The 17,983-nt window shown below is 46.4% G+C and overlaps 1 protein-coding gene across 1 annotated transcript in view; it reads left to right on the top strand.

Annotated features, from left to right (window-relative positions):
- LOC141175955 (carbohydrate sulfotransferase 4-like) overlaps window positions 1-17,648 on the top strand; it is a 57,277-nt gene extending 39,629 nt beyond the window's left edge. The window contains exon 2 of the mRNA XM_073659944.1: window positions 16,066-17,648. Within this exon, the coding sequence (XP_073516045.1) occupies window positions 16,080-17,267 (1,188 nt within the window). The 5' untranslated portion in view covers window positions 16,066-16,079 and the 3' untranslated portion in view covers window positions 17,268-17,648. The remainder of the gene's footprint in view (window positions 1-16,065) is intronic.
- The last annotated feature ends 335 nt before the right edge of the window (window positions 17,649-17,983 follow it).

Below are 17,983 nucleotides of genomic sequence, written 5' to 3'. Positions count from 1 at the left end.
AGATGTTGTCCTTGGTGGGATTTGAATCCAGGACCCCAGCACTGCAAGGCTGCAGTGCTAACCACTGAGCCACCGTGCAGCCCTATATATAGTACAGTGCTAACCACTGAGCCACTGTGCTGCCCTATGTATAGTACAGTGTTAACCACTGAGCCACTGTGCTGCCCTATGTATAGTACAGTGCTAACCACTGAGCCACCGTTCTGCCCTGGGAGCCTGTCCCTGTTTCTAAAAGTAACTACAGCAACTCCGACATTTTGCTTAAACCGCGTGCAGAATTATTAGGCAAATGAGTATTTTGATCACATGATACTTTTTATACAGGTTGTCCTACTCCAAGCTGCATAGGCTTCAGAGCCGACTCCCAATTAAGTAAATCTGGTGATGTGCATCTCTGTAATGAGGAGGGGTGTTGACTAATGACATCAACACCCTATATAAGGTGTGCTTAATTATTAGGCAACTTCCTTTCCTTTGGCTAAATGGGTCAGAAGAGAGATTTGACGGCTCTGAAAAGTCCAAAATTGTGAGATGTCTTGCAGAGGGAGGCAGCAGTCTTGAAATTTCCAAACTTTTGAAGCGTGATCACCGAACAATCAAGCGTTTCATGGCAAATAGCCAACAGGGTCGCAAGAAGCGTGTTGGCCAAAAAAGGCGCAAAATAACTGCCCATGAATTGAGGAAAATCAAGCGTGAAGCTGCCAAGATGCCATTCGCCACCAGTTTTGCCATATTTCAGAGCTGCAACGTTACTGGAGTATCAAAAAGCACAAGGTATGCGATACTCAGGGACATGGCCAAGGTAAGGAAGGCTGAAAAACCACCACCTATGAACAAGAAACATAAGATAAAACGTCAAGAATGGGCCAAGAAATATCTTAAGACTGATTTTTCAAAGGTTTTATGGACTGATGAAATGAGAGTGACTCTTGATGGTCCAGATGGATGGGCCAGAGGCTGGATCAGTAAAGGGCAGAGAGCTCCACTCCGACTCAGACGCCAGCAAGGTGGAGGTGGGGTACTGGTATGGGCTGGTATCATCAAAGATGAACTTATGGGACCATTTCGGGTTGAGGATGGAGTGAAACTCAACTCCCAGACCTACTGCCAGTTTCTGGAAGACAACTTCTTCAAGCAGTGGTACAGGAAAAAGTCGGTATAGTTCAAGAAAAACATGATTTTCATGCAGGACAATGCTCCATCACATGCATCTGTAGCACCCTGAGGATTCGGCTGCTACAGGGGTATTGCACCTCAACCCAGAGGTGTGATATTCCACTCCCGGGTAAGGATGGAGTGTGGAACTGAGCTCGGTAGGCTGCATGCACTACATACATCCCATTTCCGAGGAACAGGCCGACGGTACTCCCACTTAGAAATGTGCAGGTACGACCGAGTCTGTTCCTGGCTGGAGTGGGAGGGGGGTGGTACATCCCAAGTAGTGTAGGGGCAGATAGGGGGAGCAGCCTGGGTAAAGATAGGAGCTCATTGGGTGCTGGTCACCTGAGCTCACACATAGAGGGAGTATATAAGGTGGGCACCATCAAAGATCAGGGTCAGTCTTTGCAGAGGAGTCAGTCTGTCAGCCTTTTGTCAGAGCAGAGCAGAGGAAGAGGAGCAGAGCAGCCTGCAGAGAGAGAGTGGAGCAGAGAAGGAAAGACCCAGAGGGGACAAAGAGAGGACTCTGAGAACCCAAATTCAATCCCCGGGTGAAGAGTCGGCAATAGGGTACCGGATCCCAAACTGGTGGGGGCAAAAGCACACCCTAGCCAGAGACCGGAGGCCGTGGGCAGCGTCTGCCACGGCCACCCACCATATCCACCCCGAAGGCAAACCACGTGGAGGGTCAGGGAACCCAAGGCCAAGGGTGTCCCAACAGAAGGCCCGAGGGAGCTGGACCTAGGTGGATCACTAGTGGGGACGGCCAGAGGAAAGGACAGAAGGAGAGCTCAGGGTCACGCTCCGGACTTGTTTGGGGGTTTGCTGAATCCAGGACCTGGTGGACGCAGCACGGCTCGGGTGGTCACTTGAAGCTAGAGTGACCGGAACATCAGCAGTGAGTAAATACCCTAAACTGCACAACCCGACTCTGTCTTCATTTAACATCCATGCTGCACCACCACAACCCCCATCCTCTGCACCTGACCCCCTGAGGCTATACCCCACCCGTTGGGGGTTACACTATCAAAAGCTGCACCAACACCATCAGCCTCAGCGGACCCTGCTGCAGCGGCGGCCGTAGTGACCGCAATACAACGGGTGGCGTAGTCGACATAAAGAACTTTATAACATCTGTAGGACTGCCACATACTCTGAGCTTGACACCCTGGGCACGGACCGGGTCACAGCCACTCGGAAGACTACAACTCCCATCTGATCCGGCTCCGGATATTCCCCTAAAGAATATGGCCCAGGGGGCGCGTCACATCCAACTACTCCACAGCGTGGCTGGCCAGTAAAGGTCTAAAAGAAGAAATAATAATGACATGGCGCCCTTGTTCACCTGATCTGAACCCCATAGAGAACATGTGGTCCATCATAAAATGTGAGATCTACAGGGAGGGAAAACAGTACACCTCTGGGAACAGTGTCTGGGAGGCTGTGGTGGCTGCTGCACGCAATGTTGATCGAAAACAGATCAAGCAACTGACAGAATCTATGGATGGAAGGCTGTTGAGTGTCATCATAAAGAAAGGTGGCTATATTGATCACTAATTTTTTTGGCTTTTGTATTGCATGTCAGAAATGTTTATTTCTAAATTTTGTGCACTGATATTGGTTTACCTGGTGAAAATAAACAAGTGAGATGGGATTATATTTGTTTTTTATTAAGTTGCCTAATAATTCTGCACAGTAATAGTTACCTGCACAAACAGATATCCTCCTAAGATAGCCAAATCTAAAAAAAAAACCACTCCAACTTCCAAAAATATTAAGTTTAGATATTTATGAGTCTTTTCGGTTGATTGAGAACATAGTTGTTGATCAATAATAAAAATAATCCTCTAAAATACAACTTGCCTAATAATTCTGCACACAGTGTACTTATGCTTGACACAATCACTAATACCCCAACTACTCCCCTCCCCCCTTATCACAACATAACCTATTGCTGAAATCAGTTTTTATGTTAAATGCATTTTTTTTACATTTTTAACGTTTTTTTTTTCTTATTACGAAAAGCATTAAAAATAAAAATCAGAAATTTTATAATGTTTACACTGGCTACTGGGCTTTTTTAGACTAATTTCCTGATGTTTCAGGAAACAACACATGTACATGAGGGAACTAAAAGTGAGGGTTAGGGGACATGTGAGAGACATTGGTACAGTGAAGACTGCGGTTGACACATTATTAAAGATGGTGCCGCGTCATTTTAAAAAATACTATATTAATCCCAAAACTTTCATGGTTTGTGGCATAGATACGATTCATGGCTCTATACATGGTGGCAATATCAGAAAGCTTCTTGCTCAGAGAGAGACAAAGTTGATTGTGGAACTGGGAACCATAGTCCCTAATGGTCGAACTGAAGCTTTGAGTTTCACCTCTTTTCTTTAATGTGTAGCCTTTGTGGTATTTTTAATTATTTGTTTTCGGTTGTTTTTTAACCTTTTCTAATCCATTATTTATTTTTTTGTCATAAAGGTCATTCCTTTCACAGTCTGTATGTTGAAGCATTCCTGTCTATGGTATACACTGTTTTCATGTGACCAATGATACCGAACAGATGGGAACACATGGACATCGATATATCTGACCAATCAGCCAAGTGTTGTGCAACAATATTCTGCAATTTTTATGCCAGTCTGCTTTTAGTGTGATTATGCCATTGCTCTGTGGTTCTATACACTGTATATATTGTCATAATGGGTGTTTGTTAAACTTTCTTGCATGAGCACTTTAAATATACTTACAATTTTTGTTATCTTCTGATATCACAGTCCCTTGTGTGTCATCCTGCTCCATGCCCCCTGCATCAGTATAGAGTCTGTACATGCCAGGTAACCTTAACACCATGACCTGGTTCCCCAACCATGCGCAGTCCACCTGGAATGGTCGGCGAGCATGGCTCGGTGCGCATGTGCCAACAAACCCGGTTGTTATTGATTGATCTCGATTATGTGATTGTTGGTCCTGGTTGATAAAAGGAATGTGAATGGTCCTTTTTCAGTATCCCCTGAGGAAGCTGTAAACACTAGACGCGAAACGCGCGTTGGGGTTCTGTTCATTTGTCCTGGTGACTGCTACATGGTCCACAATAGGTAAGGGTGCAATATTAATGATATGGTGGTTTAATTAGACATCGTGTGAAATTGCTGTGTGGTTCTTACGTCCATAGGTTTTATGATCTTGCACCTTGCTATGTCTTGTTATCCCTAGATTATGTTAATTTGTGCCCTCCCTTGTTATGACCCATACGTGATATATTTATACAACACTCTATTGTCTTGTCACCCAGGATTTCATTTTCTGGCTGTCATCCTTTTGCATTTTTTTTATGTATGTTTGTATTCACTGTTTTTTGCCATAAAACCCCTTTGGCTTAATTGCTTTATACATGTACATTAGAAGCAATGACTTGTATCTTTTTCACTGAAGCATCTAAGGAGCATGTGCAAAGCAGGGGTAGATGTGACATGGCCTATTGTGATTGGTGGATACTTTGTTATCAGCAGTGTATAGAGACATTACCTGTCATTGTAATCCTGCCTCTGATGATAAGTAAACTGCTGTAAACTCTTCCTAAAAGGACAAAGTATGAGCATAAAAAAGCCCCAAGTGGCCAGTGTGAAAACTGCAAGATTACTGAACTTTGTTTTCTAATACAGATTGTGATATGAAAGAAAGAAAAAAGAAATTGTCAAAAAATACATGTAACAAAAAAACACTCGATGTTAACAATAGGTAATTTTCTGATGATATATAGTCTTTAAAAAAAATTTGCAAAAAAAACTGCAAAATATATCAATTCTGGAAACAGCCCGAGCGCTGGTTCACTGCCAGGAAGTGTTCTCTGCCCTCATTTGGTATTATGGGTCGCTGAACCTCATTCTCTTTGCAGCTACGAATGTTGACCCTTAAAGGGACAATGAAAGAAAAGAAAAAGAAAGTATCAACCACTTCATTAAAGATGAGGCTTCCTAGGGATCACTGCAGGGCAGACCCGAAGTGATCAGAAAGTTATTCCCTATTCTATGGATAGGGGATAACTTGTGATTTGGGGAGTAATCCTTTAATTTCCTGCTGATCACTTTCAGGCAGAAGTCCATCCCTTTTCCAAATGGGCTTACCTACCATTTGTTTAGCTACGTATCAAGCAGAGGGGGAGAGGCTCCTACTGCAGCCAATCGTCTTATAGACATGCCCAGGAAAAGAACATGGCTGATACACAGCAACAATTCTATATTTCTCATTGTTTTATCTTTTAGCTTAAAAATGGCAACTCAGCTACCAAAATAATAATGTATTTTCTCAATCAATAATTTACATACAGTACAGACCAAAAGTTTGGACACACCTTCTCATTTAAAGATTTTTCTGTATTTTCATGACTATGAAAATTGTACATTCACACTGAAGGCATCAAAACTGTGAATTAACACATGTGGAATTATATACTTAGCAAAAAAGTATGAAACAACTGAAAATATGTCTTATATTCTAGGTTCTTCAAAGTAGCCACCTTTTGCTTTGATGACTGCTTTGCACACTCTTGGCATTCTCTTGATGAACTTCAAGAGGTAGTCACCGGAAATGGTCTTCCAACAATCTTGAAGGAGTTCCCAGAGATGCTTAGCACTTGTTGGCCCCTTTGCCTTCACTCTGCAGTCCAGCTCACCCCAAACCATCTCGATTGGGTTCAGGTCTGGTGACTGTGGATTGGCTGGCCGCACAGCGTCACCTCGAGTATTTAAAACCGGGCGCTGCCAACTTGGACACAGTCGCTCCGGATCAGACAGTGTAGGGAGAGTGCTACTGAGTTAGGGAGAGATATATAGTGCGAAATAGGTAGTGTAGGGTCTGTAAAGCCTGCAAAATCAAACAAACAGTCCTTCTCAGGACTAATATCCATCCCAGATATCAGGCAGGCAGGCTGTATAGGAGACGCAGTGGTTATACCAGCAAACGCAGCATTACAATCCTGTGTGCTTCTGTTGGTCAAATTGTTAGACTTATCCCCCGGTCTCAGGGGCCAGGAAAATTTTTTTGTTTTCATCTAAATCCTGTATTTTTTTTTTTCCTCAGTCATACTGTCCCCCCCCCAAAAAAAAATTGAGTGTGTCTGTGACTGTTCAGACACCAATATATCTGTTTAAAAGAGTCTGGTGTAGGCCAGAAAAATATAACTATGGTTTTGCAGTTCCACGGGTCAAATCTCTGTATTATCCTGTTTTTGGCATTTTTTGCCGTAAAAAAAACTGTAATAGTGTCTCCCTGACTGTTCAGACACCAATATATCTGTTTAAAAGAGTCTGGTGTAGGCCAGAAAAATATAACTGTGGTTTTGCAGTTCCACGGGTCAAATCTCTGTATTATCCTGTTTTTGGCATTTTTTGCCATAAAAAAAACTGTAATAGTGTCTCCCTGACTGGTCAGACACCAATATATCTGTTTAAAAGAGTCTGGTGTAGGCCAGAAAAATATAACTGTGGTTTTGCAGTTCCACGGGTCAAATCTCTGTATTATCCTGTTTTTGGCATTTTTTGCCGTAAAAAAAAAACCTGTAATAGTGTCTCCCTGACTGGTCAGACACCAATATATCTGTTTAAAAGAGTCTGGTGTAGGCCAGAAAAATATAACTGTGGTTTTGCAGTTCCATGGGTCAAATCTCTGTATTATCCTGTTTTTGGCATTTTGTGCCGTAAAAAAAAAACTGTAATAGTGTCTCCCTGACGGGTCAGACACCAATATATCTGTTTAAATGAGTCTGGTGTAGGCCAGAAAAATATAACTGTGGTTTTGCAGTTCCACGGGTCAAATCTCTGTATTATCCTGTTTTTGCCATTTTTTGCCATAAAAAAAACTGTAATAGTGTCTCCCTGACGGGTCAGACACCAATATATCTGTTTAAAAAAGTCTGGTGTAGGCCAGAAAAATATAACTATGGTTTTGCAGTTCAACGGGTCAAATCTCTGTATTATCCTGCTTTTGGTATTTTTTCCGTAAAGAAAAACAGTAATAGTGTCTCCCTGACTGTTCAGTCACAAATATATCTGTTTAAAAGATTCTGGTGTAGGCCAGAGAAATAGAACTGTGGTTTTCCTCTTCCACGGTTCTAATCTCCTTTTTGTTACCCTTTTTCCATTGATAGTGCGAGTGTAAGCTATTTTACTTAATTTACAATGGGCAAGGCGCATGGCAAGGGACATGGAACTGGACGTTCTGGTGATGGTGCGTGTAGAGGACGGGGCCGTGGCAAAGGTAAAAATATGCCACAACCAACAGCCACATCTTCTCGCTCCCACTTCTTGACTGAATTACTAGGGAAGCACACTACAACACCAGTATTGCGAACTGATCAGTGTGAACAGGTTATTAATTGGATAGCAGATAATACTTCCAGTTACCTGGGCACCACCACCTCCGGTCTGTCTTCCACACGGTCAAGTTTTAGTAGCCGTGAGTCTCGACCGCATACTCCTCCTCACCCTGATGCTCCTTCCTCCCACCATGCCGAGTGTCGTCAGACAGCAACTGATCCCACACTTGGACACTCTGAAGAGCTGTTCACTGGTCCATTTCCAGATTTGTGCCCCTCGCCTGCTCCGCTTGAAGTGGTGGAAGAGGAGATCCCATGTAGCGATGCCCAAATATTTGAACAGCCACGGCCACAGGAAGTCGACGCTGGCAATTTGTCACAAGAGGTGGACGATGACGAGACACAATTGCCAGGAAGTGAGGAGGAGGATCGTGGTGCGCAAGTGGAAGAGGAGGAGGTGGTGGATGATCTAGTAACTGACCCAACGTGGCAGGAGGACACGCAGAGCGAGGCCAGCAGCACACAGGGGGAGGGAAGCAGAGTACCCCAACAGGCAGGAAGAAGCAGTGTGGTGGCCGCACACAGAAGGCGGGCAACAGTTCCCCGTAACACCAACACGAGGGACGTTGCCAGTACAACCGGCAGGTCTTCCAGAGTCTGGAATTTTTTTAAAGACTCTGCTGATAACTCCAAAAAGGCCATTTGTACCACCTGCCATGCCTGCATCAGCAGGGGTGACAAAACTACCAGCCTGACCACCACCAGCATGATCAGGCACATGGCAGCAAAGCACCCGACTTTGTGGGGCGAACCCCAGGGTCCACGTCAGCGGGTGTCACCACTGCTTCTTCCACTGTTGTGCATGCAATAGAACCCCCTGTTGTGTGTGCAAGGCAATCCCCTGTCCATGCTGCATGCAAAGATGCCCCCTCCTCTCAGTCTTCACTTGTTATGGCAGATTCTCAAGAAACAGCATCCACGTCCCACCGCAGCGTTCAATTGTCCATATCCCAGAGCTTTGAATGAAAGCGCAAATTCGCAGCCAACGCCCCACAGGCCACAGGCCTAAATTCACACATTTCACGACTGCTTGCGTTGGAAATGCTGCTTTTTAGGCTGGTGGAGACGGAATCCTTCCGCAACCTTATGGCGGTGGCCGTCCCTCGGTACTCGGTCCCCAGCCGACACTATTTTGCCCGGTGTGCCATCCCCGCACTACACAAGCACGTGTCCCAAAACATCTGCCGTGCCCTCAACAACGCAGTTACTGGGAGAGTCCACCTGACAACGGACATGTGGACAAGTGCTTGTGGCCAGGGACGGTACATCTCCCTGAAGGCACACTGGGTAAACATAGTGGAAGCTGGGACCCAGTCGGACCTTGGGACGGAACACATCCTCCCCACACTGAGGATTGCGAGCCCTATGTCAGTCAGAGTTGCCCCCACAGTGTACAGCTCCCGCGCATCATCCTCCTCCTCCTCATGTTCAGCCTCCATCTCATATATCACCACATCAGTTACAAGCTGGAAGCACTGCAGTACTGCCTCCGCCAAGCGGCAACAGGCTGTGCTGAAACTCATAAGCTTAGGTGATAAACCTCACACTGCTTGTGAGTTGTGGACAGCTGTGAAAGAGCAGGCAGATCTGTGGCTGAGACTGCTGAACCTACATCCAGGCATGGTCGTGTGTGACAATGGCCGTAACCTGGTGGCGGCTCTGAGGCGAGGCGAGGTCACACACGTACCATGCCTGGCTCATGTGCTTAACCTCGTGGTTCAGCGGTTTGTTAAATCGTACCCCGAGTTGACAGATCTGCTCGTCAAAGTACGCCTTTTCGCAAGTCGGCTACAGCTTCCGCCGCCCTTGCTGTGTTGCAGCAGCGTTTGCAGCTTCCGGCACACCAACTGGTGTGTGATGTCCCCACACTTTGGAACTCTACCCTCCACATGTTGCAAAGGATTTGTGAGCAGAAGAGAGCAGTTGTGGAGTACCAGCTGCAACAAGGCCATCGATATTCAGGTCAGACTCCACACATAAGACCTCAGGAGTGGACCTGGATGTCTGACATATGTACCATCCTGACAAACTTTGAGGAGTCCACCAAGATGGTGAGTGGCGATGATGCCATCATTAGCGTCAGCATCCCACTTGTTTGTCTTTTGCAACGCTCTCTGCAGAGAATTAAAGAGGAGGCATTGCAGCCAGAGTATGATGAGATGGATCAAGAAGCCGTAGCGGGCGATTACACACAGCCCAGCCTCATCTCATCCCAACGTGCATTGGGGGACAATGTGGGAGAGGAGGATGAGGAGGAGGAAGAACAGGAGCTGGTATCATGCGCTGTAGACGGTAGTACCTGTACAACTGTCATACCGTCGGTTCAGCGTGGGTGGCCTGAGGACAGGGGGGAGGAGGAGGAGGAGAGCATGGTCAGTCGTTATCTTGGTGAGGACACGGAAGTCTTGCCCGTTACCAGTCTGGCACGCATGGCTGACTTTATGTTACGCTGCCTTAACCGTGACCCTCGCGTTGTCAAAATGTTGGGTGACAGTCATTACTGGTTGGTGACACTTTTAGACCCCCGCTACAAGGAGAACATTCACTCTCTTATTCCTGAGGTGCAGAGGTCTACAAAAATGGGGCAGTACCAAAAGCCCCTTGCTGCAGAACTGTTAAAAAAATTCCCATCTGAACACGCTAGCGGCAGAGGTCACAGGAATGAACTCGCTCTGTACGCCTTGGAGGTCCTGGCCTGCCCTGCAGCTAGCGTGTTATCGGAGCGAGTTTTTAGTGCCGCTGGGGGAATTATAACTGATAAGCGCACTCGCCTGTCAACTGACAATGCTGACAAGCTGACCCTTATCAAAATGAACAAGGGCTGGATTGGGCCAGACTTCTCATCACCACCAAATGACAGCAGAGTAACATATAGTGAAATTCACTGTGTTATTTCGGGAGGTGTATTCCCATGCACCGCTTCACACCCACACATGGGTATACGCTTCCTCAATTTGGCTTTTTTTTGCTCTTCTCCTTATCCTCAGCCTCCACCACCACTATACCACCAGGGTGACCGTGGTCTGTGTTGCCAGCATTGCAAGTTCCTCCATCCTAATTTTTGGCAGCTTTTGCTTGGAAGGCAGAGGCAAAGACTATGGGAGACCCACTCTCCAATAATGGGAATAATGTTTTTAATATGCTGTACTGCATGGCTCTTGTAAGAGGCATTAAAACCGTTTTGTTAAGCTACTGCGACCTCCACGTCTCTTCCAAGGGGCATTAAAACCGTCTTGTTAAGCTAGTGCGACTTCCACCACTTTTCCAAGGGGCATTAAAACAGTCTTGTTAAGCTTCTGCAACCTCCACGTCTCTTCCAAGGGGCATTAAAACCGTCTTGTTAAGCTACTGCGACCTCCACGTCTCTTTCAAGGGGCATTTAAACCGTCTTGTTAAGCTAATGCGACCTCCACCACTTTTCCAAGGGGCATTAAAACCGTCTTATTAAGCTACTGCAACCTCCACGTCTCTTCCAAGGGGCATTAAAACCGTCTTTTTAAGCTACTGCGACCTCCACCACTTTTCCCAGGGGCATTGATATTGTCTTTTTATTCCACTGCGACTTCCACGTCTCTTCCAAGGGGCATTAAAACCATCTTGTTAAGCTCAGCGACCTCCACGTCTCTTCCAAGGGGCATTTAAACCATCTTGTTAAGCTACTGCAACCTCCACGTCTCTTCCAAGGGGCATTAAAACCATCTTGTTAAGCTACTGCGACCTCCACCACTTTTTCAAGGGGCATTAAAACCATCTTGTTAAGCTAATGCGACCTCCACCACTTTTCCAAGGGGCACTAAAACCGTCTTGTTAAGCTAATGCAACCTCCACCACTTTTCCAAGGGGCATTAAAACCGTATTATTAAGCTAATGCGACCTCCCCCACTGTTCCAAGGGGCATTAAAACCGTCTTGCTAAGCTAATGCGACCTCCACCACTTTTCCAAGGTGCATTAAAACTGTCTTGTTAAGCTACTGCGACCTCCACCACTTTTCCCAGGAGCATTGATATTGTCTTTTTATTCCACTGCAACCTCCACGTCTCTTCCAAGGGGCATTCAAACTGTCTTGTTAAGCTACTGCGACCTCCACGTCTCTTCCAAGGGGCATTTAAACCGTCTTGTTAAGCGACTGCAGCCTCCACGTCTCTTCCAAGGGGCATTAAAACCATCTTGTTAAGCTACTGCGACCTCCACTACTCTTCCAAGGGGCATTAAAACCATCTTGTTAAGCTAATGCGACCTCCACCACTTTTCCAAGGGGCATTAAAACCGTCTTATTAAGCTAATGCGACCTCCACCACTTTTCCAAGGGGCATTAAAACGGTCTTGTTAAGCTACTGCGACCTTCACCGCTCTTCCAAAGGGTATTAAAACCGTCTTGTTAAGCTACTGTGACCTCCACCACTATTTCAAGGGGCATTGATATTGTCTTTTTATTCCACTGCGAACTCCACCATTCTTCCAACGGGCATTGCATTTCCTCCTAATTTTAGTCAGCTTTTGCTTTTCAATGCATAGGCAAACACTAAGGGAGACCCACTCCCCAATAATGGGTAGAAGGTTTTTAGTATGCTGTAATCCACGTCTGTTTCAAGGGGCATTGCAGTTCCTCATAATTTTTGGAAAGCCTTCCATTCACTGCTTAGGCCAACAGTGCACAGGAGACCCAGCTGCTATAAATGGAAAAAACGGTTTAGTTAAGGCCCTCTGACCTCCATGTCACTTCCAAGGGGCATTGGAGTGCCTCGAAATTTTTGGTAGGCATTGCACTCACTGCATGCCCTATAACTGTGTAGCTGAACCTCTCCTTTTGGTACAGAAACATATCATACTAGACATGTGTGGTTGACTGGCCTGATATTGATGTGAATGGTCCCTGTTCCTCCTGCTCTTTCTCCTTTGCCACCACCTCATCCATCATTCATCACCTGAAGCTTTGTTTTAACGGGAGTCATAGAACTGGGATAGTAGCAGGAAAACATCCAGCAATCCTCGGAGGAGGTAGGATATGCGCCAAAACGCTGACCACCTCAGGCCTAGCCACTACTACATACATGCGCTTGCATTCCAAGAAAACAAAGCAGATGCTAACTTCTATCATCATCATCATGCTCCTCACCTTGGCACTCTCAACTCCCCTGATGGAGAAGCCAGGACTGACCGGAGGAGGCTGGTTCTCTGGTGGGCTCGTCCAATGCTGCCCTAAAGCAGGCCAGGCTAAGAAAAGTGTGGGGGAAGTTCCCACGAGAAATAGGGGCTGCTGGGGACCGTTTATGGACACCCGGCCGCCCCCAGGCGGCTGGGGAGCGTGTGTGGACACCCGGCCGCGGGGCGGCTGGGGACCGAGTATGGATGCCAGGCCGCCGTCGTAGTCATGACATGGTGGCCGGAGTCTGCCTCCACATGCCTAAAAGGCCCAATTTCAAGTGCAAGCAAGCTAGCAGTATGGTATTGCAGCCTCGGGGTCGGTGGGTGGCAGGTTGCACACTTACGCTTGCATTCCAAGAAAACAAAGCAGATGCTAACTTCTATCATCATCATCATGCTCCTCACCTTGGCACTCTCAACTCCCTTGATGGAGAAGCCAGGGCCCACCGGAGGAGTCTGGTTCTCTGGTGAGCGCGTCCAATGCTGCCCTAAAGCAGGCCAAGCTAAGAAAAGTGTGGGGGAAGTTCCCAGGAGAAATAGGGGCGGCTGGGGACCGTTTATTGACACCCGGCTGCCCCCAGGTGGCTGGGGAAAGTGTGTGGACACCCGGCTGCGGGGCGGCTGGGTCCGAGTATGGACACCCGGCCGCCCCCTGGCGGCTGGGGACCGAGCATGGACACACGGCCGCTGGGCTGCTGGGGACTGAGTATGGATACCAGGCCACCGACGCAGCCATGAAATGGTGGCCAGCGTCTGCCTCCACATGCCTAAAAGGCCCAATTTCAAGTGCAAGCAAGCTAGCAGTATGGTATTGCAGCCTGGGGGTGGGTGGCAGGTTGCACACTTACGCTTGCATTCCAAGAAAACAAAGCAGATGCTAATTTCTATCATCATCATCATGCTCCTCACCTTGGCACTCTCAACTCCCCTGATGGAGAAGCCAGGGCCCACCGGAGGAGTCTGGTTCTCTGGTGGGCTCGTCCAATGCTGGCCTAAACCAGGCCGGGCTAAGAAAAGTGTGTGGGGGGATGTTCACAGGAGAAATAGGGGCGGCTGGGGACCGTTTATGGACACCCGGCCGCCTCCAGGCGGCTGGGGACTGTGTGTGGACACCCGGCCGCGGGGCGGCTGGGGACCGAGTATGGACACCCGGCCGCGCCCTGGCGGCTGGGGACTGAGCGTGGAGACCCGGTCGCCGGGCGGCTGGGGACGGAGTATGGATGCCTCGCTGCCGAAGCAGCCATGAGGTAGTGGCCAGCTTCAGCCTCCTCCAAACTAAAAGGCCCCATTTCAAGTGCAAGCAAGCTAGCAGTATGGTATTGCAGCCTGGGGGTGGGTGGCAGGCTGCATACTTGTGCTTGCATTGCAAGGAATGGGGGAGGTACAATTGAACACTGACCTGGGACAAGGACTGGCATGGGGATAGTTGCAAGTCTGCATCTTCTGATGCGGAAAGAATCACTTCTGATGGGCACACTTTTAGGCAGTGACCTGGGTGCCAGAGATGCTTCCAGGGGTCTTCCCCATGCTGTTCCCATGTCTTTTCAGCACTGTATACATGTGTCACACAGCACATGGCCAGATAAGATTGTAAAATGTTAAAATGACATTTCCCGGTGAATGCATTTGTCACGGTTGAAAGCAATACAAAAGTGCAAAAACGCATAAAAAATGCTACTTGTGAACATAGCCCAAGGTGTGGAGGAGTATTTTTGTTTTTGGTTATTTATTTTACCTTATACACAAGTCTTTACCCTGGAAAGGAAGTTCCTTAACATATTTCACAGGAAAACCGTTTCAGCTTAGTTTTTGAACGTTTTATTGTGAGCCCGTTAAAGTGGCTTAATACCTCTGACCACATTGTTGACAGCAGTGACCTGGGGGTCAGAAATTCTTCCTGGGGCGATGCCTATGCTGTCCCCATGTCTTTTGAGCACTGTCACTATCGTTTTGGACACTTATTAGCCTTTCTACAGACTGCCGGGGGTGCTGCCGCAAAAATGCTCAGGGCTCCCATAGACTAACATTGGGCTCATTTCTCGGGTCGAGCACCCGAGTATCACGGCGAGCTCGGCCCGAGCTTCGAGCACCCGAGCATTTTAGTGCTCGTTCAACACTCTTCAGTATGCCTTCAATTTTGAATAAATCCCCAACAGTGTCACCAGAAAAGCACCTCCACACAATCACACTTCCTCCTCCATGCTTCACAGTGGGAACCAGGCATGTAGAGTCCATCCGTTCACCTTTTCTGTGTCGCACAAAGACACGGTGGTTGGAACCAAAGATCTCAAATTTGGACTCATCAGACCAAAGCACAGATTTCCACTGGTCTAATGTCCATTCCTTGTGTTCTTTAGCCCAAACAAGTCTCTTCTGCTTGTTGCCTGTCCTTAGCAGTGGTTTCCTAGCAGCTATTTTACCATGAAGGTCTGCTGCACAAAGTCTTCTCTCAACAGTTGTTGAAGAGATGTGTCTGCTGCTAGAACTCTGTGTGGCATTGACCTGCTCTCTAATCTGAGCTGCTGTTAACCTGCGATTTCTGAGGCTGGTGACTCGGATAAAGTTATCCTCAGAAGCAGAGGTGACTCTTGGTCTTCCTTTCCTGGGGCGGTCCTCATGTGAGCCAGTTTCTTTGTAGCGCTTGATGGTTTTTGCAACTGCACTTGGGGACACTTTCAAAGTTTTCCCAATTTTTTGGACTGACTGACCATCATTTTTTAAAGTAATGATGGCCACTCGTTTTTCTTTACTTAGCTGTTTTTTTCTTGCCAGAATACAAATTCTAACAGTCTATTCAGTAGGACTATCAGCTGTGTATCCACCAGACGTCTGCACAACACAACTGATGGTCCCAACCCCATTTATAAGGCAAGAAATCCCACTTATTAAACCTGACAGGGCACACCTGTGAAGTGAAAACCATTTCCGGTGACTACCTCTTGAAGCTCATCAAGAGAATGCCAAGAGTATGCAAAGCAGTCATCAAAGCAAAAGGTGGCTACTTTGAAGAACCTAGAATATAAGACATATTTTTAGTTGTTTCACCTTTTTTTGTTAAGTATATAATTCCACATGTGTTAATTCATAGTTTTGATGCCTTCAGTGTGAATGTACAATTTTCAAAGTCATGAAAATACAGAAAAAGCTTTAAATGTGAAGGTGTGTCCAAACTTTTGGTCTGTACTGTAGGTGTTCACTTACCCACTTCGCCACTCACCTCAACACAAAGACCAAAACACAAATACATGAATCCAAGCATATGTCGGTAGTATTTCATTTTTTTTCATTGGTAGCTGTATTGCTCTTGTAAAATATGCTGTAGTTATTATTATGTTGCTTTTTTAATGCTTTTCTCTCTTTTCCCCCCTTTGCCCAGGGCTCATGTAGATTATGTTGAAGGTCCGCAGTTGTAAATTTTCTCTGTTATTCCTAATATGTACTCAGACAGTGGGATTCATATTCGTGATGATGGGGCTACAATCCAACAAGCCATCTCCAATGGTGAAGAAACCAGAGCGAATGCACATCCTCATCCTTTCTACATGGAGATCGGGATCTTCCTTTACTGGTCAAATCTTCAGTCAACACCCCGATGTCTTCTACCTGATGGAACCTGCATGGCACGTGTGGACTAGCTTGCCAGGTCAAAAAGTTAAAGTCTTAAAAATGGCCGTACGGGACTTGGTTCGTTCTTCCTTCTTGTGTGACATGTCCGTGTTTGATGCCTACATGCCGGGGAAAAGGTATAAGTCAACTTTGTTTCAATGGGAGACTAGTCGAGCTTTATGTTCTCCGCCTGCCTGCAAACTTTTTCAACGTACCGACATTATATCTCAGGTGAACTGCCGGACGCTTTGTAAAAACTACCCGTTTGACGCCATTGAAAATTCGTGTAAAACCTACAACCATATAGTAGTGAAAGAAGTGAGGTTTTTTGATCTGCAGAGTCTTTATCCGTTACTCGAAGATCCGTCTCTGAATCTCAAAATCCTGCACTTGGTGCGGGATCCGCGCGCCGTCTTTCAGTCCCGGGATAAAGCAAGTTCTGATCTTTCTCCGGATAATAATATCATTTTCCGGGGGATAGAAAAAAACAAATCTATGTACAAAACAGAAGACATACCCTACAAGCTGATAGAAGAGATTTACAAGAGTCAGGTAGACATTTATCTTTCAGCCATTAATGGCAGCCACAGTGCTTTGGATAGTCGCTACATGATGGTACGTTACGAAGACATAATACAGGACCCTATCGAGAAGACTAGGCAGATGTATCTATTCGGTACGCTAAATTTTACCCCAAAACTGAGAAGCTGGATACACAACATAACCCATGGGAAAGGCCGAGGGAGCAAGTTTGTCATCAACCCCAGAGATGCGGACAAAGTCTCCAATGCGTGGCGCCACATTTTGAAGTTTGAAACTGTCCAAAAGATACAAAGCGTGTGCTCCAAGGCGATGGAAACTTTTGGGTACAAACTTCTTAAAAGCAAAGAAGAACAATATAACTTAACTTATGAAACATCGCTGCCTCTGCCTGAAAGAGAAAAGACGTCTGAGAAAGCGTCTATTGCTTGAATCATGAAAAGACTCTTGGTAAAATTCCTTTAAAGCGCTTGTACATTACTGCCATCGTCTTCTTATTAGCTCTGGTCTGGTGCAGAAAATATAAAAGTGCACATTTACCTCTCGGACAGGACTGTTGCTGCTATTACTCTGCTGTCTCCAGATGGACAAGTGACCGGCCTAGAGAAGGCTGCAGCCGATCAGCAGCCATGTGACATAGCATTATCAAGTGACCACTGAGAAACACAGCGAGGAGATGGCAGTGCTGGTGTCAGTCCCAGAGTTAAAAGGGGTTTTCCCAGGAACAAAGTTAATTCTGAAGTTGATTTTAATCAACACATCTTAGAATAATAATAATTTTTACAATTGGATGTGTTTTAAAAAAATGTTCCTGTGCTGAGATAATCTTATAAATGTGCCCCTGCTGTGTACTGTGTAATGGCTGTGTCTGACCGGGGACATGGTCTGATCATACCACATCTCCTGGGCAGGGGAGGACGCAAAAGAGTAGACAGACAGGACAGCATGGGATCACAGCTGATTCTTTTTTGTGAGATAAAGCATTTCCCTGCCCTTTTTTAAAAATTGTTTTACCGCAAAGAAATTATTATTTGTGATCCCCTGACGTAATGTCTGTATACTTTTTTGCTTCCTCCCCTGCCCAGGAGATGTGGTATGATCAGACTATGCCCCTGCACAGTGAGACACGACCATTACACAGTACACAG

The sequence above is a fragment of the Phyllobates terribilis genome, unplaced genomic scaffold (genome assembly GCF_046119375.1).
Source record: "Phyllobates terribilis strain yellow unplaced genomic scaffold, ASM4611937v1 Scaffold_14__1_contigs__length_39327217, whole genome shotgun sequence".
Lineage (NCBI taxonomy): Eukaryota > Metazoa > Chordata > Amphibia > Anura > Dendrobatidae > Phyllobates > Phyllobates terribilis.
This window is presented reverse-complemented; position numbering and strand designations above follow the sequence as displayed.